This window comes from Artibeus jamaicensis, unplaced genomic scaffold (assembly GCF_021234435.1).
Source record: "Artibeus jamaicensis isolate MK-2021 breed Jamaican fruit bat unplaced genomic scaffold, CSHL_Jam_final contig_519, whole genome shotgun sequence".
NCBI lineage: Eukaryota > Metazoa > Chordata > Mammalia > Chiroptera > Phyllostomidae > Artibeus > Artibeus jamaicensis.
This window is the reverse complement of record NW_026521871.1, coordinates 50,687,653-50,715,134: the sequence shown is the minus strand read 5'-3', so window position 1 is coordinate 50,715,134 and position 27,482 is coordinate 50,687,653. Positions and strand designations below refer to the sequence as shown.

Here is a 27,482-nt window from a genome sequence, read left to right as displayed (position 1 = left end):
CAATCGGATACAACGTTTATTGTTGCACAAGTGTGGGTCTTCTGGCTGGGCCGTGGGCAGGAAGCCTTGACCTCAGGGCGCAGGGCAGACACACTGTGCCTTGACCACTAGGCACTTGTCTGGATGGTGCATGGGCCACCGGACTCCCTGGCCACACTGCAGGGAGTGTCGGGTGGGAACGGGGCTGCAGGACTTGGGGTAATGACAGCAGTGATGCAAGTAACCAAGAGGATCCAGCGTGTTATAAGGTATAAAAACAGCAGTAAAAAGTCCGTGCGTTCACTTGCCCATCAGCCAGGGTCGAGTTCAAATCCCGCTGTGAGACAAGATCAGGGACCTGCCCTCTGTGAGTCTCCACTTCCTGACCTGCGGAGGAGGGGCAGTAGTTCCCACCTTGCTGGGCTGACCTGGCGATGGAGGGCCTGTGAGTGCACATCTCTGAGCCTAGTTCCCACAGTAAGCACCATAGGTGGGCAGCCAAGCGCGTGGGTGGCTTTGGTGGCAGTCTCCTCGAATTGTTCCGAACTTCCCGGGACCACTTCACTTCAGCAGGGACTCTGAAGGTAGCTGCGCTCCCCGAATTAGAACTCCCTTCCACAAGCGCATCAGCCTCAGGCAGAGCTATTCACTCACCTGGAGCGGAGGGCAGCTAGGAGGACGCTGGGGAGGGGACTGCACCTTCAGAGAGATGCCCCAACAGCAATGCTCAACCCAGAGGGACTTGACAGCAAGTCGGAACTCTGAGCACTGTTGAGGTCGTGGTGGGTTTCAAGGGCCAGACCTTTGTCAACCACGTTCCCACTGTATTATCGGAGGTTGGGTGGTTGCCTTCCTCGATAGGTCATGAGAGGGAGTGGAGTCTCTTAAGAATATGCGAATTTCTTGCCATTGATTGGCAGAGAGGGCTTTCGAGGGAGGAGTCTGATGAGTGCGCTCCACCCCACGTCCTCCAGGGTTCGACTCTCAGGGCTCTTGCTTAGAAGCGGCTCCTGGTCTAACCACCCTTCTCTCCCCAGGCATGCGCAAGAGCAGCGTTCTCCAGGGCCTTCCGGACAGTGACCTGGGGGCCAGGGCAGCCTCCGAGCCCAGGGCTGGGGCTGGCCTCGCCCGGGCAGGCCTGTCCCCGGTGCCGCCCGGGGTGGGTAGGTGCGGGCGGGTGGAGCCTCTCTGGGCCCCCGGGAGCCTGGCGGTCAGACCAGAGAGTCCTCGGCCTGGAAGCTGGAGCAGCGGCGCGCGCTGGGGCTGACGCGGGTCAGCAAGGAGACTTGTGTGCTGCATGTGGCCCCGCTGCTGCCTCCTGGCGGGTACTGGTATTTGGGGCCCCAGCCCAAGATGCCCTGTAGGTTCCAGCGCCGCCACTTACGCCGAAGTTCCGCCTGCACCTGGGAGGAGGGAGAGTAGTCACACCTACAAAGGCTTCTTCACTGCTGATTGGGCTGTTCTCCAGTTAGGGTGCTGAGCCAGCCAGTCATGTGCTCTTGGGGAGTCTAAATTGAAAGACCCGGATGCTCCCTTGGCCGGAGCAGAATTGGGAAGGTAGGGGCCAGGGTCAAATCAAGACCTTGGAGCGTGCGGATGGGGAAGGCAGAGAAGGTCAGAGAAGGCAGCCAGAGGAGAGGCATGCTGCCTGGGGGCGGCTGTGCCCCATTCTATTCTCCTGCTCCCTGCCCTCCAGCCCACTTGAGCTCATCCAAGTGGATCTCTTGGCTTTGTAACCAGCGCCTCGCTGGAAGTCAGCCTTCACTGGCTGCCCCCCTCCGTCCCCACTCACTCTGCACACAGCCACTTAACAGGCACTTCTCAAACTCCCAGGGTACACGAGTCTGGTGGGGGGTGGGGGGGGTCACTTAAAATGCAGATTCCCAGTCAGCAGGTCTGGAGCGGGCCAAGAAATCAACCTTCTTAACTAGGTCTTAGATGCCATCACTGACTTCCTAGTCTGAGTACCACTCTTGGAGCATCAAGGTCTAACCCATTTTCACTCTGCTCATGTCCCATCAGTCTCTAGGCCCCTGGGGTCTGGGAGGGGCTTACCTCGCCATTTAGGAAGCAGTAGAGGACGGCCACCACAAAACCCTGAGGAGGAAGGGGGTGGGGGAGGTGAGGTGGACGGACCGCAGGACCCTCCCCCCCCCCCCCCGGCCCCGCCCTGGGTTGCCCCGGTTAAGCACAGGGCTGCTGAAAGACACAGCAGGTGCTTCATCAATACTTATCACAGTCAAACGACTGCAATCCCATGGCCAGAGGCCAAGGCCCCCGGGTTGAATTCCCTTAAAGCCCGGAGACGAATGCAGCCTCCAGCCAATAAACCGTACCTGGAATGACCCCACGACGAGCTCGAAGACCAGTTTCACTTCAGCCTTGTAGTTGTCGGGGAAGAAGGCAAACATGGTGTAGTGCACCCCAAACAGGGGGATCAGCAGGAGGGTGGACTTGGCCAGCCTCCTGGGGACGGAGAGGGGCAGGCAGTGGGTTGGCGTGTCCCCACATGCGGACACGATAGGGCCTGGCACGGGAGCGGGTGAAGCACAGAACATGGGGACAGCGACCAGGATGTGTCCGGACGGACTGTTGGCTCCCGTGACAAGTACATCCGCAGCTGGCTGGGTTCCCCGTCTGCAGAGCCTACGCCCTCACGCTGCCCAGCCCTCCCCGCCCAGAGGGGAGCATGAGGGAGAAGGAAAGCCCTCTATTCTCGGCCTTCGGGAAGGGAGAGCATAAAGGGGGCAGGGCCGAACCTTGAGGATGATGCATAGTCGTGCTTCCCGCTCTGTATCGGCCGATGGGGAGATGTTCTCAGGCCACGTGCGATCCCAGCTCCCCCTTCCCTGGTCTCAGTTTCCCCAGTGCTCTACATGGTCCCATTACAGAAATGGGACCCACTGCAAACTCTGCAATGCTCTGGCACTATCCAGCACGCTGAACCCAGAAGAGACCAAGTCTCTATGGGAGGGGTCTGATGAGTGGGAGGGGCCTCTGCGCTCCTGTCTCCCGCCTTGGCAGTCAGTCCCGGGAAGCCTAGCTCCGGGGGCCTGAGGTCCCACAGAAAACTGGGGCAGGGAAACCGGCCTTGCTTCTCCCATTCCTTCCTCGACCTGGTTCTCAGCCATGCCCAGATCCGGAGTACCGCCCACCCCTCCTTGGCTGCAAACCTATCACACGCCCCGGAGGCTGACAGATGGAAGTTTTCTTTAAACTGAAGCCTTTGGGGGAGGTGGAGAGTGGGAGCTGACAGCCCCTCCTCGGGAAGCTCTGTCTCCCCTCCTCGCCCCCCCCCCCATCTCCCGACGGCGGCGGTTCCATTTCTATCTCACCCACGTGGACCTGGCAATGACCGGCTCTGCCTCACATTCAAGCCCTTTTGAGTAGTTGAATGTTGAAGGGGAAAAACAAGGCCCCACAGGCAAAGGAGAGGACACAGGCCCCAGGTGTACCTGCCCCTTGGCACACTGCACACCCCCGTCAGGGCCTTTCTGGCCCAAACTGGGAGAGGAGCCCACCTACACCCCCAGCAGGAGAGAGTGCTGACACTTCAGGAGCCCTAGTCTTATCAGAGAGGTCACGGGGTTCCAGAATAGCATCCTAACTCCGGCGACGCCTGACATTTCAGCCAGGAACCTTAAAACCACAGCACCGACTCCCCAGAGAGAACCCAAGCCAGGAAGAACGTTCCGGAATCCCAGGACTAGAAGGTCCTTGTGGGATCCCCCGCTGGTCTTGTCTGTGCGGGACTGGCAACCTGTCCCCGTCTTCAAGCCCATTGTTCTCGCGAGAACCTGCCCAGTTCTCCAGGCCTCCCAAGCACAGGCAAGAACCCTCACCCCTTTCTAAGCCAGGAGCATGGCTGCTGTCCCATGGACACTGTGTACCCTCCTGCCCCGGTCATGTGACAGACTCCCAAACCCTTGAGCGGAGGGTGTGCGTGTCAGTCTCCTTCCCTGTGAAATAAGGACAGTTGGAGGGGACTGTGGGGATGAAATGAGATGACGGATGGAGACCCCTAGCGCATGCCTAGCATGAGAGCTGCAGGTGCTGCGATCCTTCCCGGGGACCACTGAGCGCTGAGTATGACTGTCTTGTCGATAGGCCGGGGGCTTCCCCAAGGCATTCATCATTCGCTTTTATGGTCCCCTTTTCTGCGCCAGGCACATGCCAGGGCCTGGGCGCACAGTGTGAACAAGACACAGGTCATCTACTGTTTTCTCACGCTCCCTGGCTTGGCTGCAGTTTTGTACCTGGATCAGACCACGTGCTAGGAAAGGTGACTGCAGGAGAAGCAGACGTGGGACTCATGTGGGGCTGCTGGAGGGGACACTCATGGACTGGCCAGGCCACGGAGCAGAGGTGGGCAAGGGCACATGGGATGATTTGAGGACCGGGGATGGGGCTCCTGGGACAGCCAGGGCACTGGGGGCACACTCACGAGTATGGGCTTTTTTCACTCTTCCTCACGTCTGGGGGCTGCAGTTTCTGCACCAGGATTCGGATGATGAGAATAAACATGATGAAGTTCACCTGGTGCAGGGCGCAAGGTTGAATAGCAAGAGAGGGAAGACCAGGGTGTCCAGCCCCCTGGGCTGATGGCCTGACTTGTCCCCTAGGGTCCTCCATCTTCACTGTCCTCTAGTTTTTCCCCTCTGGGCAAGTCATCTGGGAACTTTACTTCCCAACCCTGAGGCCAGGGCCTCCCAGTCCATCTTCTCTACTCGAGAGGAAGAACTGGGGGCGGGGAATGGATGGAAAGTCTAGATTTCAGTTCTGACTTGGACGTGAATTCCCCACGCAACCCGACTACCCAATCTGGGCCTGTTTCCCCATCTCTGAGTGGTGGGGGGAGGCCTTACCAAGATGGATGTGAGGATGGGTGCCTTCAGGATCCACCACAGAAACGAGGAGTCGATGGTGTCCCAGCATCTGGGCAGAGGTGGGAGGGGAGGAGGAGAGAGGCTGTCCTCAGCTACAGAGACAGTCAGCAGCTCTCCCATTTGTCCCCCACCCTGTCTCCAACCCCGTTAGAGGCTGTGGGCCCCTACTCTGTTGCTCCCAAGTCCCTCTCATCCCACCCAGGGGGTCAGCCCCAAGGGATGGCAGCCAGGAGGAGGGGCCAGGGTGACGGCTCACCCATTATCCTCAAAATGGATCTTGGTGACAGTCCACGCCACTGTGAATATGCTGGGCACCCCTGTGAGGGCCAAAGGAGAGAGAAAGAGGAGAGGGCAGGGGAGGCAGGGAGAGGGTGTGAGGGAGGGATTAAGGAGGAAGAAGCAGAGAGGAAGGGAGAGAATGGGGCGGATCACCAGGGCAGCCCCGTGGGGTGGCATAGGTTGTTCGCTGCGCCCCACGGAGGGGCTGTGCCCACCTAAGGGGAGAGTCTGTTTCTCCTTTTGGCAGAGGTGTTCTATAAACCTGCAGTGGTTCTGTGTATTCCAAGGGCTGAAGGGGAAGTGGGCATATATTCACAGAACCTGCCTGTCCCACAGTTCAGCCCTGAGGGTGCCTGCCCTGGGTTTTTAATCATCCCCCCAACACACACATTTGGGGAACTTCAATCACCCCTTGGCTAGAGCATTACAGGCCCCACCTACAGCCTACCAGGACCTAAGACTGCAGGCGGGGCTGGCATCCGCCCCCCAGGGAGCTCCCCCCAGCCTTGCTCCCTCTGTTCCCAGCCTGGCAGCCCTCCCCAGTACCATACCCCAGCCGATGAGTATGTACCCCCAGAAGTACTTCCGCTCGGAGAAGAAGGAGACCGCGAGCAGGGTGTACAGGTAGAGACCCTCCACCAGCAGCCAGAAGTAGTTGGCCATGACACAGTACTGGAATAAGACCACGACCGCCTTACAGGCCACCTGCTGGGGAGGGAAGACAGCACTAGCAGGGGTCCGAGCCTGCCCACATCTCTGTCCGGGGTGACAAACACAGCTGCTGTAGAGCCAACTTAATCTTTGTTATTTTCATTCATTATCCCCTCAAAAACGTATGCAATGTCTTTCCAATTACCCCTGATTTGAGATCATCTGATGCATTGGGAAAAGCTTGTGGTTTTAATTATCCATCTATCAATTTATCATCTTCTTATTTATATAATTACTCACCCACCTAAGCATCCAACCATCCATCTTCCTACCTGTTTATTTATTCACTCACCCACCCACTAACATCCACTGCCAACTCACCCATGTATCTACCCACGTGCCATCTATTCATCTTCCCATCCACCAATCCACCCACACACTCACCTATCTACCTCCCCCTGCATCTACCTATCCACCTACTAGACATCTACCAGCAACCCACGCATCTCACCCTCTATCTATCCGTCCAACCACCTATCTACCCACCCACCCCTCTGCCCATTCTCTACCCGATTTTCTTACTTTATCCATCTCTCCTTCCACCTACGTAGCCACCACGCACTAGCTCCTCAGCCATCCCTCTTCCTACCTCCCCATCCACTCAAACAGCCCCACCCACCACCTACTCATTCACCTTGCATTTGCAAGAGTGTGAATGAAGGTGTGGGGTGTGGGCTATGGGCTGTGGAGTGGGTCCAGACACACGTGTTGAGGAATGGGAACTGAGGAGAGGGAACTGGGGAGGGAAGGAGAAGCGAGGGAAGAAGGGACAAGGGAGAGATGGCCACTCCTCCTGGGGGCCAGAGGAGCTAGTGAGAGAATGAGTTCCGCAGGTGGGTGGGGGCACTGGAGGAGTTGTGGGCGACCCCGCAGTAGGGCGGCCAGGGAATCTGGGTGGATTAGAAGGTCTTCTGCGCTCTCCTGGAAATGGCCTCCCATTTCAAATCAAGCCTGACACCTGCGAGCTGGAGCTCAAAGATACCTCCTCTAGGAAGCCCTCTAGCACTCCCAGAACATGAGTCCCACACTTCCTTCCTGCGCCCTTGGCTTTGAGAGACATCGTCGGAGAGCAGGCTGCCTTCCTTACCCAACGGCTGGAAAGTCCTTCTTCAGGCCGCACGCCAGTTTTTCCAGCTGCGGACGTGCCTGTTTTTCCCAGCCTCTCACACTTGCTTTACAACAATAACTCAGCTCTTTAACAGGGCAATTCTGTGTGCTTCTCCCAGCCTTCAAAAAGCTCCACGGAGCTGCTGCTCATGGATCAAGAAGCCAGTCTCGCAGTTGCCCGTGACCAGCCTGCTGGAGGCTGCATGTGGCTCCCCAGGCTCCGCACTGGCCCTGCGTGTATTCGGACCCTCTGAGAAGCTCTGGGCATGGCCAGCCTGGCTCCCCTGGGCTTTCCCTTCCCATTGGTGCGATGCCTGAGACTCCGCCATCACCTGTCAACTCTCTGGGGAGCAGGTGCTGCTGACCTCGGACACCAGGCACTGACTGCCCCTGCTGTCCCCCCTGAAGTTCAGGAATAAGTGGGAGCTGGGGCTGGTCTCCAGCTCCATCCTGGTTCAAGGACACTCAGGGAGGGGGCCCTGAGCTCAGAATCGCCTGGAGACAGACCCCTCAGTGACAGCGATGAATTCTTAGACACTCTTTTGATTTCCATTCTCGAAGACGCCTCCGCACTTACTGACGGCGGGGGAGAGCAGAGGAGGTGTGTCTGAACTGGCTCCACAAGGCAAGGGGGGTGGGGGACAGGGTGGCACGGTGGGCAGAGTCCTGGGTGTGCAGATGGCAGAGGGCAGAGTTGAGAGCAAGCTTGGAAGTCCTTGCACAGATGGGGAAACTGAGGCAAGGAGTTTCCTAAGGTTACATGGGGAGCTTGCCATCGAGGTGGGATGGGGACTGTGGGCTCTGGTTATGAAGTGTCCGGTTTCCTACCAACATGAGGTGTCTCTCCCAGGCAGGGGCAGGTCAGTGAACCCCCAGGCGGCTGAGCACCTTCTCCTGTTGTGGGGAGTGGAGTGGGATTCAAGGAGCTGCCAGGTGGGGTTGCCGGGGGTAGGGGCTGGCCATCCTCGGAGAGGGAAAGAGGAAAAAGGAAAGAGAGAGAGGAAGATGGAGGAGCAGGAGGAGAATCCTTTTCAGTGAGAGGAGATGAAGGAGGGATGGGGCGCCGGGCAGGTCCTCACCGGGGCCACAGGGCAGTCGTCCAAGGGGCTGCTGTCGAAGAGGGTGAGGTCCTTGACGAGGACGGAGACGGCCCTCAGGATGAAGGACATGAAGAGGTGCAGGTGGATGTAGTTCCGCGTGCAGTGGAGCTTCCTGGGGGGGCGGGCAGAGCGGGGAGGCTGAGGGGCCTCCGACCAGTCCCCCGCCAACCAACACTGTCCTGTGCTCTGAGCGAGGGTAGGGCAGGGGGAGCATGTGGCCCTGAGTGCCGACCCCGCCCCAGAGGTGTCCCGTCCCTGACCACCATGTGTAGCTGGGCCTCCGGGCGCCTCAGTGCAGAGCAAAGGCCCCACCCTCTGGCACCCTGTGCCGGGGTGCAAGGCCGTCCTGTGGGGGACAGAGGGACACTGAGCCTAGCCTGGTCTCTAGGGGAGGCTGGCCAGGCAGGGGGCTGGGGCGGGGCCCACCTGGGCCAGGCTGGGCTCCAGCGCCGAGTGACTTGGCTGGGTTTGCTCTGAGGCTTGTTGCCAGGGCAGGATCTCACCTGAACAGGCTCAAGATGGCAGTGGCGATGAGCAGGGAGGCGAGGGACAGGCTGTGCCCGATGGTATAGCCGGTCTGTATGGAGCTGTAGAACAGCACCTGCTGCTGCTGTTGGAGGGGTGAGGTGAGGATCTTGGGTGTGGGGTGAACTCACCCAGGGGTGTTGGCGGGGACAGGTGCCCCACACGCCCTGCCTCTGCAGAGGAGGAGGCTGGTGCCCCGGGCCCCCAAGGGTGGCTGAGCTGTTCCCTTGAGGACCCAGACCCCCTGACCCCCCAGTTTCCACAGAGGGGACAGGACTGCCTCCCAGGGTGGGGGTTGAATTCAACCCCTCTCTCTCCTCCTTCACTGGGAAGGTCACTGAGGCAAAGAGCGAAGACCTCACAGGGTCCACCTGTCCATGCACGTTTCAGGCACTCGTCCGGCACCCCCAGTGCCCAGCAGCCTAGGGAACCCAGACTGCTCGCCCTTTAGACCCCGACATGGGGACACACAGGGATGGAGGAGGTGAAGAAGACGCCATGGGGGGTGATGTCACATTGAGAGTCTCGGGGGCTGGGTCAGCAGGAGGAGGGGCAGTCTGCCTTTCAGGGGAGGTGGGACAAGCTGGACCCCAAAGGCTTCTTGCCAGTGCTCTCCCGATGTCCTGCCCAGGGCGACGCGTGCAGAGCCGTGGTCACGGGGCCACCCCTGCCTCCAGGAGAAGCAAGAAGTGAAGAGGGATTTAGGAGACTTAGATCCTGCCTGCTTTGAGGATCCCTGAGGAAGGTCCACCCTCTTGGGAGGAGTGAAAGCCCAGTCTGGGAAGGGTTTCTGCAGGCGGGACAGATGTCATCACGGACAGACACACACCCATGCGTTCACACGGCAAAGCAGCCACGGCTCCTGGCGGAGGACCCCAATCACACTGCAGCCTCCCCATCAGCATCCCCGCCCGGCTCCTGGCCCACGTCCCGGCGGAGGCCGCCTACGCTTCACCTGCTCTGGGGCAGGCCCCCATCCTGGGACTGGGACTGGCCATGCTGTCCCCGTCCCCAACTGACTGTTGGGCATCCGAGGCTGGTTCCTTCCAGGACCTGCCCCTTGGTTTCCCCTCTGCACGTGACAGGGAAGAGGGTGGCTGCCTGCCTTGTCACAGCCAGGGCTGGAGCAAGGTTCCCTCCGGGCAATGGGGTGGCCTGGCCAGCGGGAAGAGGCTCAGCTTTTGCCGCTCTGAGTCATCCTCATGAAAGTAGTCTTACGTCAGGGGAGCCAGGGGGTGAGTCCCCAGAAACACAGGCCTGGAGTGGGAGAAGGCAGGGGGAGGGAAGGCCGCAGAGAGCCTGGCTTCCGCACAGATGGCGCCCTGCCCCCAACCTTGGTGGGAGAGAGTGGGAGGAGCCCTGCAGGCTGAGGCGCTCCAGTGGGGGCTGGGGTGCACTGCGGCCCACCTCGTCCAAACTCCACTCCTTGTCATCCAAGGCGCAGACGACGTGGTAGGGGCCAGGCTCCAGGTCTGCCCAGCCCTTCTCGGTGCAGCTGCGGCTCACGTTGCGGCCTGTGGAGGGCAGGGGTGGAGAGGAGCCAGGTTGAGGCCCGGAGCAGGGCGGGTCCACGGGGCAGGCATGGGGCCTGGCTGCCTCTACCCTCCGCCCAAGTCCCACTGACCTCTGCTATGTCAGGCCGACTCCATCTGCCCTAACCAAGACCCCAGAGCCTCGCAGGGGAACCCAGGGTAGGGAGAAGCCCCTCTGGGATTCCGGGGGACCCTCTGACACAGGCGACAGTCAGAGCAGACATTCCTGGGCTCAGCCCTGCCCCTTGTCATGCCTGAACCTGCCCCTACATGGAATGTAAACTCTGATCCTTGTGACTGAAAGCCTGGATCCTTGGCTATCTGAATGATCCCTGACCCTTGTCACCACAGGGCAGGTTGGTGTGGCAGATGGTTTCTTTGTCCTGTGGGTCCAGGCAGCAGCCCTCTGTCGGGGGAAGGCGGGGGTGGGGCCCAGGCTTGCGCCTCCTCTGGGGTTAGCCTGCCTGGACCTACGGGCCTGGGTTTCCTCCCACACCTGGATGGGCTCAGATGCGCTTCCTTCCGGAGAGGGACCAAAGGTGAGGCAGGAGGTGGGTGGGGGCAGAGAGACACCTGACAACGCTGCACTTCTGTAATCCTCCTACATGGAGAGGCGGGGAGTTCCTGGCAGGGGAGCCTGGCCAGTGCGAGGGCTGCAGCATTGCGGGGTCTTGGGTTAACACGGACCACTGTGTTTCCTCTATCAACATAGCTACCCTAAGAAAGGTCCCTTCAAATGTTTGAAGGTGAAGCCACCACAGATTAAAGGCATGCAGACCACACATTAAAGGCCTGGGCCCCCAGGAACATTTTGGTGACTTAATGAGCGATCCTTGCCCAGACCCCCCACCCCCAGGTATTTGTACCCAGCCTGGTAAATGCCTTCTTTCTAACCCTCCACAATCTTTACCTTCCACAAGGTTCCTTCAGCTTTCACTGTAGAACCAGGTCCCTTCCACCCCCTGCAGGGAGGACATGTCTTCCCCGGTCCTCGTGCCTAGGAGCTGGGCTTGGCCTCAGCCCTCCCCGGCACGGCCTTCGCTCACTCACTTCCCTCCTTGGAGTTTAAGGTCAGATGCTTGCACCTTGTCCTCTTGTCACCCAGGAAAATGTACCCTATTTCCTTTACATGTTCAGCCCCTAACCCGTCTCCTATTCCTCTCCATCATTTTGGGAGACTTGGGCTACCAGCCGTAACTGTGCAAGCTGTTCTGGGCTGGAGGGACCCTGGGGATGGAGGAGGGGCTGACTGTTAACTGCAGGGGCAGCTGGCCACTAAGTGGGTTCTGGAGAGAGGCTGACTCAGCCCGAGGAAGGGAAAAGTCTTCCTCCTCTGCACAAAGGCTCTGTGTGGGCCCCCGGCCGGCTGGGGTTAGTCAGAGGGTAGGCCGGTGGGCCGCAGTCCAGGTTCTCAAGTGAAGGGGTGCTTTGGAGATTTCAGCGGGGCCGGAAGGAAGAGCCGTCAGGAGGAATGCAATTAGCAGAGTGGCAGGAAGGAACGCAATTAGCAGGCACTTCCTGGGATCCAGGAGAAGGCTGGTTACCAGGCTCTGCTCATGAGAGCACTGTAAGACGGCCCTGGTAACTCATCTCCTACCTGCCCACGTGCTGGGCTCTCCCAGGGGAGCGCTGGGCTAGGGGGGCACCATCCTGGAATAGGACATGCCTGGGACTGCTCCCAGATGCCTCGGCGGGGGGGGGCGGGCATCGGGGTCTATCCTTCACTGCTGAGGTCACCACACTGGGGGGCCGAGCTGGCCTGCCTCCCCAAAAAACATTTGGTCTATCTCCTATGACTGCTTTACAAACAGGGAAACTGAGGCCCAGAGAGGAAAAGGCCATCTGGAGTGAGAGGTGCCCAGGAGTCTTTCTGCCTCCCTCCGAGTCCTGTTCTAGGTCCGGCTCCTCCCTAAGTCCTTTCCTCTCCGGGGCCGATTCTCTCTCCTTGCTGCCCCCAACAGGACCTTTGCGTGCTGGCCCTTTCTCCCGACTCCGGGGCTTTCGTGCCTGTCCCCAAACACTTGCCTTACACTGCACCCCACACTGCTGGCCCCGCCCAGCCCTGCTGACCACTTAGGACATGCGTGTCTGTTTTCTTGCTCAATGTCTCTCCAACTAGGATGCTAGCTGTCGGTGGGCAGGCAGTGGGGCTGTTTTATACCCCTTGCTGCCCCGGGCTTGTCTAGCGCAATGTGTCACTTAGCGTGTGACAGTATGTCAATGAAAGGATGGCAGACCACATTATGTTGTAAGCTTCTTTGATGATTTAGTGGCAAGAAAGCCACTTCTTCAAGAGGCCCCCCTGTTTCTTTTCTGCCTATATATGAGCACTCATTTCAGCAGAGGCATGTGAGCGAGGCCACGCAGTGGGTCCATGGGGCCGGAGGGGGTATCGGCTCCAGGCAGCAAAAGACTGAGTCAGGAGCAGGCCAAGACAACGGGAACACAGAGCCATAATTTAATCAAGGACCTGTCAATCAATCAGTTATTAATTGCCAAGCAAATATTGAGTGAGACCCTCCCACATGGTTATCTTTAGGTAAATAGTTAATCAAATTCCATGAATCCTTCGAAGGCCTGATGCCCGAGCATCCTCTTCCAGGAAGTCCTCCGGATTGCTTTGGTCCCTTTGACACTTTTCCTTTCCTTCTCAACTCCACTCTAGTTGGTGCCTTTTGTGCCAACCAGCTCCTTCACTCCAACCCAGGGCTCTTACCTTGAAGGGAGGTGTTAGAGGTGAAGGGGCAGGCCAAGACGGCCACCTGGCCCTGAGGGGTGGCCGGCCAGCAGGTGACGTTGTCCCACATCTTGCTGCAGCCTGGGGGGTAAAAGTAGGGGGTGCATGGGTCAGCATGCCCACTGGGTGCCTCCAGACTCTCTTCCTTCTCCTCCAGGCTCCCACCTCCAGGAGCCTGTGGTCGAGGGGGAGGCACAGCCCTGCTGGGCTGTACAGAGCCTGTCCTGAGGAGGAGTGGAGAGGAGGCATGACTAAACTCCATGCTTCTCAGTGAGGGACAGAGCGCCCCCTGGAGGTGTTTTGAAGAGTAGTGGGGGGATTCCTTTTTTGCAGATTGGTGTCTGATGCCTCGATTTGATGGGCAGGACCCAGGTCCGGCAGGGCCCTGCACAGTGAGGAAATACAGAGCTTCTGCAAGGCTTTCAGATAAATGAGTGAGTGGGCATTCGTGCTGGTGATGACCACAGCCTGGACTCTTACTCCATTTCACACTCCATTACTCCATTTGGCACACAGCACTTCAGGTGCATTTAACATATACCCGTTTTCCCGGCGCGAAACTACTGAGTCCAGAGAGGGAAGACTGGGCGTTGGCACGTGGCTCAGTGCTTCGCAAGATCACGTCACCTGCAGTGATGCCGCCTGAGCCAACGGTGCAACCGCTGCAACAGCCGCCTACAGCTACGGTTCTCCCATTCCCTGAACTTACCTTTATAGGCACAACCTTAGACTGTGCTTTCTTATCTTGCAGTGTGATCGGGCCCGGATATGTAGATAGCATCTTATTATACAGGACTTCCCCTTTGATTTTTTCTTTGAACATCGTTTTTTAAAAACTGCATGTGTGTGTCCTGAATTTCACTTTGTAATGGTAAAGGAGGCACCAGATATTATATTTTATAAAAAGGAGGTTTGTTTACGATGGGGTGCTGGATATCCTGGGGTTCAGCTAGTTCTTGAGGGGTCTTCAAACAGCTCTTGAAGCGATACAATGCCCTCAGTGGGGGCGAATTGGGGATTGTGGTGGGGGTGGGGTGGTGCTCGGGGTTGAGTATGGGGAAGACCCCACTCACAGGCTGGGTTCTCCAGCACATACGATTAGCCCGAGGACCTGGCTGGTGAGGGGAGCACAAAGGGGTCTCTCGGAGCCTGCTTTCGTAGGCAGATGTGAATGCAATGGTTTTGCTTGCTCAGGGTCTGAGCAGTCCACCCAGGGTCTGGGTGCCTCTCGGGGACTAAGGCTCCTCTGGACCCCCTCCCCCGAGGGAGGTTTAATTGTCTCCTTACAACCCTGCCAGTCCCATGGATTTGCTCAGGAAACCCAACCCTTGAGCCAAAGTCAATGAAAGCTGGGCCAAGCCCAGCCCAGCCCAAGTCCGAAGGTTCACCAGTTCCCAAGCAGGGGGCCTGGGAAGAAAAGGTGGAAGGAAGTCCTCACTTGAGGAAGAGCTTCGGAAATCTGAGTGCTTGAGTGGGCTGGCAGCGGGGCGGGGCACCTTCCAGGCCTGCAGTAGCCAAGTGGTACCTGCTGCTGAGGGCTGAGAACACCTGGATTCCCAGGGCCTGCCGAGAGCACCACCTGTGTTCCTTGGGGAGCCCAGAGCTCCCGCCCCACCCTGTCCCGAGGCTACTGTTGCCTCACTGGCTCCCAGTTCCTCCTTCGTTCCTGTGCCAGCCTCTGGAGGCCACGTAGGGGACATTCAGGCCAGTCAATCCTGATGGCTGTTAAAGCCCATTAATAACATCAGCTGAAACTTCCGTAGCCTTTAGAAGTGGGAGGTACCGTTCCACCCTCTTTTAATGAAGGGCTGAGTTAACCCTCCCAGTTTACAAATGAGTTACTGAAGCAGAGCGCAGCTGGGGAAGTAGCTCCGGGGCGTGTGGTGTTGCCCGTTCACCTCTCACGCTCCTGTGCTGAATGGCTTGCTGCTGATTCTCTGGGAGTTTTGATCTGACAGTGCTGGGCACACCCTGTTTTGCAGGCTGGCTGCTGTGTCTGGCTCCTCACCACACTTTGGCTCTCTGGGGCTCCAGGTGCAGCACAGGCTGGGGAATAGATTTGGAGCTGGGTGCCCAGCCCTGAGCTCGGTTTCACCAGAGGCAGCACAGAGGACAGGGACATCAGGACCTGTCATGCCCAGGTCATGCTTGGCCTCAAGGAATCTCAGCACCAGCAGGCTGGGCTGTGAGCCGTGCAGGGCACAGGCCAGTGGGCTGGGTGGCGAGTCAGGGAAGAGAGGCCAGTAGGGGCGCGTGGGCCGGGAAGCTTCCTGCAGGAGGCGGCGGGGTCCGGGAGCAGAGGAGAGGGTGGCACGCACAACTCTCCGACACAGGGCTGGGCACCTGGAAGGCCTGCTGTCCTGGGCTGGGCCCTGGGAGTACTTTCTGTGTGCCCGCCCCACGGAGAGCCCTGGGATTCCACAGTGTGTGTCACTGGGCCCACTGAGACCCAGGGCCCAGGCTGGCTGTGTGTACTCACTGGGGGCCACCTCAACGGGAAAGAAAGCCCAATCCAGGGCCGGGGGTGGGGGATGCTGAGGCAGAGTGGGGGCCCATGCTGGGTCATTCACAGACCTGTGTTCATAGAAGGGGGTCACACTGACTGACAGGCACTCCCAGGAACCCAGAACCATAGACGCACATGCAAACATCCATACATGTACGCTTACATGGACTTGAAAAGACCAGACACAGGTAAACACAAGCATGGAGATGTGTACAACTCACAGACACACATGCACAGACACGACGGCGTGCCACAGACATTCACAGTGACACACACACATGCACCAGGCAGCGTCCAGGCTCCGCAGACACGCAAAGACACCCAGAGTCAGACATGGAGCTACAGGCGCCAGAGGGGCAGCCACAGAACCGGACAGGCTTGGGCCAGGAGCACGCTCTGGAATGTGCTGGGACACACACAGAGCCCCGCAAGGTCGTGGGCGGACTTGCCACCCACTGACCCATATCTGCCCTCCTCCGGATCCCAAGCCGGCTGCCTGGTGACAGGGTGTTTGTTGGCACCTGACAGGTACCTTGTGCCAGGCATGACCTCATCAGGATCACGAGGGTGGCCTGGCACAGGGCCTGGGAGGAATGCGGGGTCCGGGGTCTGGGCTTCTCTGAGTGTCCGTGGCCCCGGATCCCACCACCGGGGCCTCTGAGGCCCACCTTCAGCCTGGTCCTGCCGCCCCACCTTGGCAGGTGCACAAGCAATGGGCGGTCCTCCTACCCCTCCACCCAGACCTCCATCTCAGGGGCCTGGGAGGCCGCCCTTCCTTGAGAGCCAGGGGAGGCAAAGGCCATGGGCAAAGCCACCCACACTCTCCTTGGGGGCAGGAGGCAGAGAGCCTGGGCACCAGGGCCAGGGAAGGTTACATAACTGTCAGCCTCAGAGGTGGCAGGGGACTGGGGAGCCAGGAAGACTCCCCAGTTAAAGATGGGGAGGACACCCAGCTAAAGATGTTCCCTGCTCCTGAGTAAGGTGGTCACAGAACCTGAAGCTGGGCCTCCGGGAGGGGACGTGGGAGGGAGGCCCGGGCAGGCACAGCCACCCCTGGGCCTCCAGGCCTCCCCCTCCCTCTCAGCAGGCCAGGGACCCCACGGCCACGCCCCCGCCCCCGCCCCCCAGGACAGTCTCTCTGTGCCTCCTGCCCCCCAGCCTCCGTGCATCTCCCAATCCTGCCCACCCTCTGAGTCCACCCAGTGGGCACCTGTCAGAGGAGCACTGTGTACTTCCTCATTCCCACTTCAAAGGGCCAAGTGTGGTATACCTGGGGTGTGGGGGGGCAGAGTGAAGGGGGGAGGGTGCTGTCATCTGATCTGATGGCCCTGCCGGGTCTGGGCAGCTGGGCAGCATCCATCTGCGGGGGCCCCTGGCACCACTGTTCACCTCACCAGGCTGGGGCCCCCCACTCCCCGCCCTACAGACGAGGAGTGGCTGGGCCCCACAGGCTCAGCCTCAGAGTCCGACCTCGACTCGTCTAATCAGCAGGGTAACGAGCTGATAGTTCATCTGGCCTGTGGAGGGTGGGCCGGGGTGGGGAGGTCAGTGTGTCTGTCTAGGGGCCTGTGGTATCATGTCACCTCTGGGTGTCATGTTGTCAAAGCCTAGGGTTGGGAGGAAGGACCTCAGTCTCCAGCCCCGCCCTGTGGTGAGTATTCAAGACCTCTGCAGACTAGCTTGGTGGCCCTTCTTGCTCTAGCCTGCCAAAATGGTTTTGAACTTCCATGTGGTCCCTGTGGCGGTCATGCACCGTCACGGAATGTCCTCCACTCTCCTGCCGAGATGCTAAGAGTACAGTGGTTTAGTCCTGGAGTGTGGTGTTCTGGGGCCGGTTCTCTCCATCTCAGCTCCCTCTCAGCTGGAGGCCAAGGAACCCGACCTGGAAGCGCTCCTCCCAGTGAGCTACTCAGCCATCCTCATTGTCACTGGCCCCCACCAGGCAGTGCCCTGGTCCTCCGGTTCTGGGCAGGCTGGCAGCCATGGGCATCATCCCCACTTCTCCTGGAGGAAAGGGGTAGGGACCCCCAAAGGCACAGTCGGCTGCATTCACTTTTCTGAACCCCAATTTGTATGCTCTCCCCAGGTAACAGCTGGGAGCTCCCAGGCCTGGGCTGGGTGCTGGGAACATGGAGGCCTGTTGGTGCCTTCTTTCTCTTTGACTCCCTGACTTCTCCCGGCATCCTGTCCTTGCCCCGCAGCAGCTCCCCAGCTCCTCGGTGCTACCCTCTCCAATAAGTGTGCAACGAGTGGGACTTGGACCTGGGCCCTTGGGTGAGGGGGAGCCGGGCTCTGTGGGGGTCAGCGGCGCCTCTCTTCCTCTGGGGGCGTGGAGGGAGCTCACCTGCTGTGTCGTTCTCCGCTGGGGCCTCCTCCAGACACTGCTGGTGCTCTGCCTCCATCATCTGCATGTAGTCACACACCTCCCATTTCGACTTGACCACCCAGCCACTCTGGGGGACAGAGACAGGGAGGGGACCCGTCAGCCTCGTCTGTGGCCCACATCTTATGCACAGGCTCCAGGAGCATGGGTCAAACAAGGCCTGACCCCGACCTGGGTCTGACCCAAACCCTGTTCCTTGTCCCCACAGCTTGGTCTGCTTTGAGGACCCTGTCATGGCTTCTTGGTGGCTCCCCCAACAGTGTGGTGGCTATAACAATTTTGTCTCTGCAGGTAGCACGACCTGGACAGAGGTGGGAGGGACTCTTCTCGGAGCCCAGAGCTGGCCCGCGGGACTCTGCCACTATCCAGCTTGGTGGGAGGGCTGGGAGTCCTCTGTCCCTGCCTCAGTCCCTATGGCTGGGTGGGGCTCAGGGAGTGCTACCTCATTCCAGGAGTTAGAGCCAGCCCTGGGAGGAGTCCAGGAGTCTGGCTGAGTCTTGCAGCCTCTGTCCCCATCTGGGAGCCTGTGCTCAGTCCCCTGGGTCACCAGCTAGGAAGGGCACACTAGCCCTCTTCGCCCAGACCTCAACTGCCTCCTTCTTAGCTTTTGAATAATTCAAGTAAATCAGACCCAAAGTGAGGGGCTGGGGAGCTAAGAGAAGGCCTTCCGGGTTGGCTCATCATCCTGCCAGGGTCCTCTGCCTCTGGGAAGTGGGGAGGGAGAAGAGATGAGGAAGCTCAAGCTCCTCCCCTTCCCTCCCCTGCCCTGTAGCTGGGACCAGCCCTGCATGCCAGGGGGACACCGGCACTGGAGCTGACATGGGAGTAGGGGCGATGGATGCCCAGGAACAGCCAGAAAACTGGGGGCCACTGGGTGGCAAAGGGCAGGTGAAACTCTCGGAGGAACCGCTGGGCTGGTGGCAGCTTCCGCCTGCCTCCTGTGGCTGTTGCCCCCGGCAACTCCTTGCCGGGTTCCTCATCTCTGCCTCGGAAGAGAACGTCACAGTCCCAAACAGGGACTAGGGGAGAGACCAGCAAGACTGCTCCAGAATCAGAGATTCTCAGCGTCTCTTCCAACTTGTCCTCCCTGCCCTGGGACAAGGTCTTCACCTCCTTGGGCCTCAGTTTCCCTGCAGGCTAAATGGGCCTGAAACACCTCCGCTGCTGACTCAAAGGGTTCTCGCAGTGGCGCTGTGGGGAGACACAGATCGGAGGGGTTTCCCCTTATTTCCTTCTTTTAAGGGGGTCGCCATCTAGCCTGTGGGCACCAAGAGTGTGACTCTGACCACAGCTGTAAGTGAGTCAACCCCGCTGAGGGACAAGCGCCCGCATGCCAGTCAGCTAGCTCCCCACTGCTATAGAGGGAGGGGGTCCAAGCAGAAGCTGGACAGCTCAGTGTCCAGGGGCCACACAGCCGAGTCCCTTCCACCTCAACAGCTCTCTCATCTCTCGCTGAAGGCTTCAGTGGAGCCTCATTGCCACAGAGGTCCCCACCTTTCCCAGCTTAGCGCCACAGCTGGCCGAGCTGAGGTCCACGGGAAGGCCTCGTCCAGAATGTGTTTCAAACCCGCCAGCATCCATTCCTCCCTCACCCATGTGCCACAGGCCTGGAAGCCACACAGAGACCGTGGCTTCCATCTCGGACCATTAACTTTACCCGCCAACTACAGCAAAGACATTAGCTGGCACGTCATTTAAAACTCGGCATGTTGAAAGTAACGCGATCTACTATGGAAAGGATATAGTTATTTGTATAATTGTTTAAAAGAAAGGATATGAGGCCTCAAGGAAATGCGCTGTGGCCCCTCTTTGGGGTCGCGTGCTTCCTCTCTTGCCCGTAGGGTTTTCCAGACTGAAACACTCCAGACGCCCCGCCTGGAGGGATCTGTGGCTGGCCCAGCCATGGGAAGGGGGTGGCCAGATGGATCTTGGAGGCGGCCTCTGGAAGAGGAACCTGGGGACTGGCCACCCGAGCGTGTGTCCCACCAACTTGCCTGCTGAGTTGGTGCTTCTCTGCAGAGTCCCTCCTCAGGCCTATTGTCCTCTGTCAGTAGGGTTCACTCTGTCTCCTGGTCCCTTCCCAGCCTTCCCTGCTTCTCCCGCCCATTCTCACCTCTTATCTCCCACATCGTGGAGGGTGGTAGTGGACAACATCTATCGCTGCTGCCCTCTGCCATCCTCCACCCTCCTCTGGTGCCATGTCCTCGTCTCTGTCCAGGGAACCACCTTCTTCCCCACTCCCAGTTCACGGGTTCTAATGACCTCTCTTCTAGGGAGTCAACCCATGACTAGACTTGAGCCCGTCAGAGTGTTCCTGTCCACGGTGTCTGGCACGTGGGCCACGTCAGGCTGTTTGCAGTGAGGAGGCTCATTCCTGGGACTCTGGATTAAGCAATTAGGCAAGTGGATTTGTTCTTTCCCACTGGACTGGAAACCTCAAGGGATGCAGGGGCTGAAGCTACTGCTACCTTCTTGTCACGACACAGTGTGGCACCACACCAAGTGGAACACAGTGACAAAGGCCACACAGCTAATGTCTGAAGAGAGAGATGGAGAAACATTGGGTCCTCCTGACATGGCCTGAGCCCCTGAAGGCAGCCATGCCCGAAACCAGTCCTGCTTCCAGCAACGTGAATCAATCAATACCTTTCTTTACAACTCAAGCCAGTTGAGGTTTCTGTCCCTGTAATCAAAAGAGTTTGACCAATAACGTTTCTCTTCCAATCACTGAGGGAGCCAAAGGATTCCTGGCGACCTCTGCCTGTCGGCAAAGGGTGGGGGGCGGTGTTGGGCCAGCTGCTCTTGCCATCTCTGTTCGCCCCACCTCAGCAGCACAGTCATGGAGCTCTTCCTGAGGGGCAGCTTGGAGAGGGGGATAGGAACCCCCGGAGTGACCTGGGATTCCGGGGTGTCTCTGAAAAAAGTGAGGGTGGTCTGGAAGATGAACCCCGACCTTATCACAATGTAGTTGGGTGCTGGGCTCCGTCTGGAGAAGGGCAGAGGAGATAGAGACCCAAAGACGGCTGAGGTCACCCAGAAAAGGCACAGTCCCAGAAGGGGCCGGAATCTCTGACCACTAATCTGGACTATGTCAATCCTTCTCTACCGCCTCGTTTTGGGGCATCTGGTCAACCATTGCTCTTTGGGGTTTGGGGCCAGGGCAGCTCCCTCTAGCCCTTATCACTGAGGAATTCGGGCAAACTTTGGACTTCCTCTTCCACTTATTTCCGCATTCTAAACATCCTCATTATCCCTCTGGACTCCAGACACACAAAGCTGGAAAATTCCTAGCTGGATACAGGCAAGCCTGCTGATCTATGGAAGGCTTCCAGGGTAGGATACAGCCGGGGTGTGGACTTCATAGAGAATGGGTAGTAGAGATTGGGAGGGCCTTTCAGAATGGGTAGGAGCTGGACCATTAGAGGTGGAGTAAGAATATTCCAGAAAATAGGAGCCGTGTGTACGGAAGCAGGGAGGCATAAAAACGCTTAACACGTTCAAGGTTGTAAGAGGCCTGGTGCCACTGCATCAAGGAAGGGGCCCCGGAGGCGCCAGGAGACAAGCTGGGAGATACAAATAAGGGCCAGACCTCATCGATGCCGCCTGAGCGGGTACGGTGGTTTTCAGCCCCGACAACTACACCCTGAGGGATCGTTACATCACGTGTCTCCCTGTCCTCATTCTCCTGCCTCTGATGGTTCCCATGGCCTGGGAGTCAAAGGCCATACTTCAAAACTGCCATTCAAGGCCCTTCCTAATCCTCCCAATGCCTGTATCTCCCAACGTGTCTCTTGACAACCCATGCAGGGAAGAGGAAGCAGGGCTTCCTCCCAAGCCCTCACTAATTCCTGTGCTGGGCTGAGCTCCAAGAGAGCTTAAAGTCAGCCTGACCTTGCAATTGGGTTTGAGGCTAGGCAGTTCCAGGACATCCTGGGTCCTCAGCGCCTTCTCTACAATAGGAGTTCCTGAGCCCAAAAGGGACCAAGGCAAGAGTGGGCCAGCCCACAGCACCTCTTCAGTCCTGGTCCTCCGTGTCCCCTGCCATGGTGTTGGAGGGATGTGGGAGGTAACTGACAGGAAGTCTGAGTCTCTGGTTGGGGTTTGGGATTAACCAAAATTTGTTAATCCCACCTGCTCAGCTGAGCCCCCTCCTCTCTATGCCCATTGTGAGGGGCTTGGAAGAAAGCCCTGCCTTCTCCTCTCCATGTGGGGCTCTTGAGATTTGGGGCACAGGCCGGAGAGGCTGAAGGTGTTGGGAGTTGAAGCTCTTAGATGCTAGGGGCTCAGAAAGACAGGGTGGGCCCAGCTCACACACTGTGGGCCATAGCCAGTCCCTTCCAGGGCAGCCTGAGACCACAGCAGCTGGCCTTGAACCAGAAGCCCTGGGGCTGGAAAACTATCGCAGGAGGAGCCACGGGAGACAGAAGCAGCCAGGGTAACGGGAGCCCTTCTGAGGAGCAGCTGGTCTCAGAAGTGTCGAAACTGAAGCAGCCTGGATTAGGTGAGACAGCAGAAAGAACTTCCTGACTGCAAATTACCAAGCACTGGGAGCCACAGTGGTTGATTTGTGCTTCTGAAGTTGGTCCAAAGAGGGTTTTTCCCTGTTGGGGATGGTTGGAGGAGGCTTAGGACTGAGAAGTTGAGGTTACAGGGCTCAGGAGCCCCTTCCCCTTCCCCCACTACCATTTCCTACCCCACGATTTATTTAAGCTCACCCCAATGGAAGTAACAGGCAGGCAGCAAAGAGTCACGGGGGGAAACTGAGGGCCCAGGAAGAATGGAACACGGGACTGCAAGCCAGCTTCCCAGGTACTCCCTTCACCGTGGCTTTTGTGTTCAGGTTGGTAAGGAGATGGAGACTCACCTCGGAGGAGGCAGGGGCGAGGGACGGAGCGGGAGGAGAGAGGCTGGGCATGACGTGAGGTGAGGGAAGGTGAGGTAGAGGATGGAATGCAGACGTCATGAAAAGCAGTTGAAATCAGACCTCATCTTCTTGGGAAGGGGCACAAGGGAGACTTTGGGGGTGGTCATAGGAATTGTCAACACTTGATCTGGGTGATGGCTGCAATGGTACACACGTGTGTGACAATTCCCCGAGCCATCACTTCGTATTTGTGCATTTCACTCAGTGTCTGACCCACTGACACGGGCAGCTGTACCCACCAGAGGAGAGGTCTCCAGTCCGGGAGTCCCCCCCCCCCCACCGTGGTCCTTTCTGTTCCTTGCCCTGTATTTTTACAGCTTTTTGCCAACAATCCGAATCTTCCCTGCTCTGCAAACCCACAGTTTGCCGACCACACCTGCCCTTGGGGAGGGCAGAGTTCTGGCTGGTAGGAAAGTGGAATGAGAATTCGTGAGTGAGCAGAGCGGGGTGGTGAGGAAGAGGAGGAGACACAGAGATGCAAGTGTGCAGTTGGGGGGGAAGAACTTTGCACACTCAGAGTGGTACCAGGACAAGGGCTCCTGCTACTAGAGAAGGCAGGCGAAGCCTGGGTTCAGCTTGGGGTTAAGCTTGGTCCCATCTAAGGGCTTTCCCTGAAAGCTTTGCTCAGGGGGGCGTGGAGTCTCTCAGGATTTCTTTGCAGACAATTACGGCGGAGAGGGACAGGGAAGCAGAGGACACTGGGGCCTCAGCTTTAAATCCTCTGCCCCTTGAAAGTCCTCTTGGGCAGCCCTAGGGAGAGAGGACTCAGTTTACAAACATGGTGTCCGTGGGTGATGTTGGTGCTGGGGACACCTGCCGAGGGCTGGGTACCAGAACAGTGAGCCACAGGGCTGTGGGTCCTCAAGACACAGACAGGGCTTGGCGTGACCTCTTTCCCTCCTCTGACCACCCGCTGTGCAGGGAGAACTTGCTTCTGAGAGAGTAAGAGGCACTTCTGAGAGATATGGGGACACATCACAAGCCACACGAGAGGGGGTGCAGAGAAAGGTGGGCCTGGTGGGGAAGCCCATCAGGACACAGGTGGGGCAGCCCTTCGAAGTGAGCCCCAAACCCTGATAATGGCACCACTCCTCCAGTGAGGCGTGACTCAGCGCTTTTTGGGGAGATTTGAATATTAAAGAACACTGTTAATTTTGTTCCTTCTGATGATGGCCTCGTAGTTCTATAGGAAAATGTCCTTCAGTTTTAGAGATTCATCTTAAAATCATTTGGGGTAAAAGGTCATGGTGTTTATAATGTATCTCAAAATATTTCAACCAAAAAAAGCAAATGATGTAAATATTAATTTTTAAAGGCTAATTACCATCAAAACTAGGAATTGGGAGGGAGGGGGTGCCAGAAACTCCTATACTGACATTTTTCTGATGTTACTCCAAAGGAATGGGCATTTCCATGTTCATTATACTATTTTCTACTTTTTTGGGCATGTTTGAAATTTCCCAAATAAAGAAACCCCGTCATGTGGTGGAGAGATTCGGTTGCACTTGACTCTCCTTTTCTGAAATGTTGTCTAAGGTATGCAAGGGTTTCCACATACTATATATTTTCCCAGGTGCAGTGACAGCGGCTTTGTGTTGTAAAGTCACACTGGGGAGACCCAGGGCAGCTTGCTCTTCCAGCACAGGCCCTGCGGGCCCTGGACAGGCCTCCCCGAGGGGGTCACTTCGCTGGAAGAGGGGGCCTGGCCTCGCTGCAGCCACACTTCCTAAAACCCATGGTGGGGCTGGGAAGGCCCAGGCAGCTGTGGACAGCCTCTGGAGAGCCGAGAAGCAGATGGCTGGGGCAGGATGCCCACGGTGGGGTGAGGCCTTCAGGAGCAGGTGGGAGCCAAGCCTCCCCCAATCCCTGGTCCATGCTGCCTCTGGGAGAACTTGGGGGCTCCCTCTTCCTTCTGGGGTCAGGCCCACTGGTCCTGCCAATGGATGCTGTTTTATGAAGTTAAGTGGAAGTTTGGCCCATTTTGCAGAACTCTTCAAAGCATTGTCCAGCCTCCTCCAGGGAGCCCTCCCTGACTGCTCATCTCAGAGACCCAGCTCTGGGAGGCTGCACCCCACATCCACCCAGGCTCTCTTTCTTGGGCCACTGGCCCTGCTCTTTCCTATCAGCCTGAGAATCTTCCTGGGGCAAGGCCTAGTGCCCCTCCTCTGTGACACCCCCCCCCCCCATTGGGCTGGGCATTGCCTGGAGCAGCTCTGCCACCAGTGAGGAGCCCAGGTGCCTGCTGTCCTGGGGGTGGGGGGAGCAGAGGAGGTGAGGTGGGGGGGGGAGTGGAAGCCCTGACCGGTAGCCTTGGGGCAGACTTCCTCTTCTGAGACATGAGATTTTCTTCCCTTTTTTTGCTTCCCTGTTCAGAGATTTCCCCCTTCCAGGCTGAGGTCAGGGCACCATAAACAGAAGTGATAAGGCCTTGGGCCTTCAAACTGAACTTTGCAGCTGCCATTTTATGGCTCTGATAATGCCGGCCCCCACCACCCCCGAGGCCCCCACCACCCCCGAGGCCTGCTGGAGCAGGACTGCCTGATGTCCATTCAGTGTGGGAGCAAGTGGCTGGTGGGGAGACGCAGAGGGCGCTGGGACCCCTCTCTCCAGCCTGCCCTCACCCCGTCCTGGCTGAGTGCCTTCTCCTTCCTCTTGGGCCCAGCCCTGCACTGGGTGGGGGGAGACCGAAGCCCTTGATCCCATGAGATGATCAGAAAAGCCCAGGCTGGGAGGTGAGTGGGGCTGCAGGGTGTTGTCAGAGATGAGAGGGCTGAGTGGGCTGGAGCAAGCAGGGAAGGCCGCCTGCAGGAGGAGCTGGCGCTGTGTACAAAGGGAACGGCATGGGGAAAGACAGGGCAGGACAGGCACTGGAGGAGCCAGACTCCGACTGTCTCAAGAGACCTTCTCGGCACCCTGGAGCCTGGCTGAGAGCCTCCAGGGATGGGCAAGTGGGGTGCCATGGGTGGTCCCAAGATGCCCGTCCCGTCCAAGGAGAATTGCAGTGGTCAGAGACCTGGGTTGGGAGAGCCCGGGGGCTGTTGGTGACGCTGGAGGCTCTGTGACACTGAGGGGCTGTGCGTGGTGCCCAAGCTGTGGCCTCAGGCCCTGAACTTGGTGGGGCTTGTTGTGCTCAGGAGGTGGGGTTCAGGGATAGCAGCGGAAGAAGGGGAAGCTTTTGTCAATGGTCAGAAGGGGTGCTCCCACCCTGGCTGGGGTGGCTCAGTGGATTGAGCACGGGCCTGCGAACAGAGTATCGCGGTTCGATTCCCAGTCAGGGCACATGCCTTGGTTGCAGGCCAGTTCCCAGCAGGGGATGCACGAGAGGCAACTATACATTGATACTTCTCTCCCTCTCTCCTTCCCTTCCCCTCTAAAGATAAATAAATAAATAAAATTAGAAAAAAAAAGAAGATCTGCTCCCAAGACAGGCAATGAGCACCCCACCCTCAGGGTGTGCAAGACATCAGCAGATGGAAGCGGAGATTCCCCCCCCTGGTGGAGATGACGGTGAAGGAGGAGGACGAGACTAGACCGACATAGCCCACCCTCCCACCTGCGGGCCTGGAGCTGGCGCTAGACCTGGAGCCCCCCCCTGCCCCCCCCCCGGGGGGCAGTTAGGTTCTGCACAAGCTGCAAGCCCTGATTCCTCAAGTCCTGGGGCAGGGGTAGGGAGAAAACAGACCTCCATCCAGGTCTGACCCGTAGGAGACAGGGATGGCTCCAGGGCAGATTCCGTGAGTCTTGAGGTCTTCCCTGATCTTAGAGGGAGGGGGTCCATACGTCTCCTGCTTCAACCGGGATCTGCCAGACTCGGGGAGCGAGACATCCACAGACACTCAGGGGCACAGCCACGCTCGGGGCGTACTGGCACAGGTCAGGGCACTCACATACCCTCGCGGGGATGCAGCAGAGGGGGGAGGAGGAGGAGGCCACTGCTTGTTGGCCACTTGCTCCTTGTCAGCTCCCCCGGCTCTGGTCCTTGCTGCTAAACACCCCCCAACCCCTTACTGCCCACTACCTTCCACCTTTTGCTCCCTACCTTTCACCTTTGCTCAGAGAGAGGACATAGGAAGGGTCGGCTCGTCCTCCACTTCATCCTCAAAGTCCCTTCCCAGGTCCTGGGGTCCCCAGTGCTGGATCTGCTGCTGAGACGTCACTCCTCCATGTAACACACAACGCCCCGCAAATACCTCTGAACTGGCACCGCCCACAGCGACGACCCGCACAGCCTGCCTCCCACTCACCGTTTACTAGACCGTCTATTTCAATCAACCACAGACCCTAACCCTGCACCGACTGACCTTCCAGCCCCACGCACACCCGCAGCCACAACCCGGAAGGCAAGTGTGGAGCCCGCTGGCATCCACCGTCCCCCACCCCGCCACCGGTGTTCTAGATCGCGCGGAGCGGGCTCCAGACAGTGCTGGGGGAGACCAGGGGCGACCGAGACCCCTCCCCTCGGGTCTAGATCCGGTTTGAGGCGGAGCGGAGAGGCGAGACCGGGTCTTCCGAGCCCTTACTCCTCTCACACAGGCGTGCGCACAGACAGCCGGTCTCCCGCCGCCCCCACTCCACCCCCAGTTGCCGGGATTCCGGGCGGCCCGGTAGGCACTCACCGTGGGGCAGAGGGCGCATGCGAGGGCGCCGGCCAGCAAGCAGAGCCAGCGGACCTGCAGGTGGCTCGGCGGGCGCATGGTGCGCCCTGAGCTCGCGCCGGGCGGCCCTACGCCGGTAATGCGCGGGCGGACGGCGCACCGCGCGGCCGACGGCTGGAAGCTTGGCAGAGGGAGCTGCCGTGGTGGCCCCAGCATTA

The 27,482-nt window shown here is 58.6% G+C and overlaps 1 protein-coding gene across 6 annotated transcripts; it reads right to left on the bottom strand.

Moving 5' to 3' along the window:
- Positions 1–27,482, bottom strand: VIPR1 (vasoactive intestinal peptide receptor 1). 6 transcript variants are annotated; one of them, XM_037148237.2, is made up of 13 exons: positions 27,286–27,482; positions 17,707–17,815; positions 12,836–12,937; positions 9,995–10,101; positions 8,566–8,672; positions 8,042–8,174; positions 5,696–5,852; positions 5,122–5,182; positions 4,845–4,914; positions 4,424–4,515; positions 2,316–2,445; positions 2,035–2,076; positions 1–1,382 (listed from the first exon to the last, which is right to left on the bottom strand). In XM_037148237.2, exons 1-13 carry the CDS (start codon positions 27,478–27,480, stop codon positions 1,191–1,193), a joined length of 1,497 nt encoding a protein of 498 aa, XP_037004132.2. In that variant the 5' UTR covers positions 27,481–27,482; the 3' UTR covers positions 1–1,190. The 6 variants fall into 6 exon arrangements, with proteins under 6 accessions (XP_037004132.2, XP_037004136.2, XP_037004133.2 ...); XM_037148241.2 differs by having other exon boundaries at positions 4,424–4,470; XM_037148238.2 differs by having other exon boundaries at positions 5,696–5,849.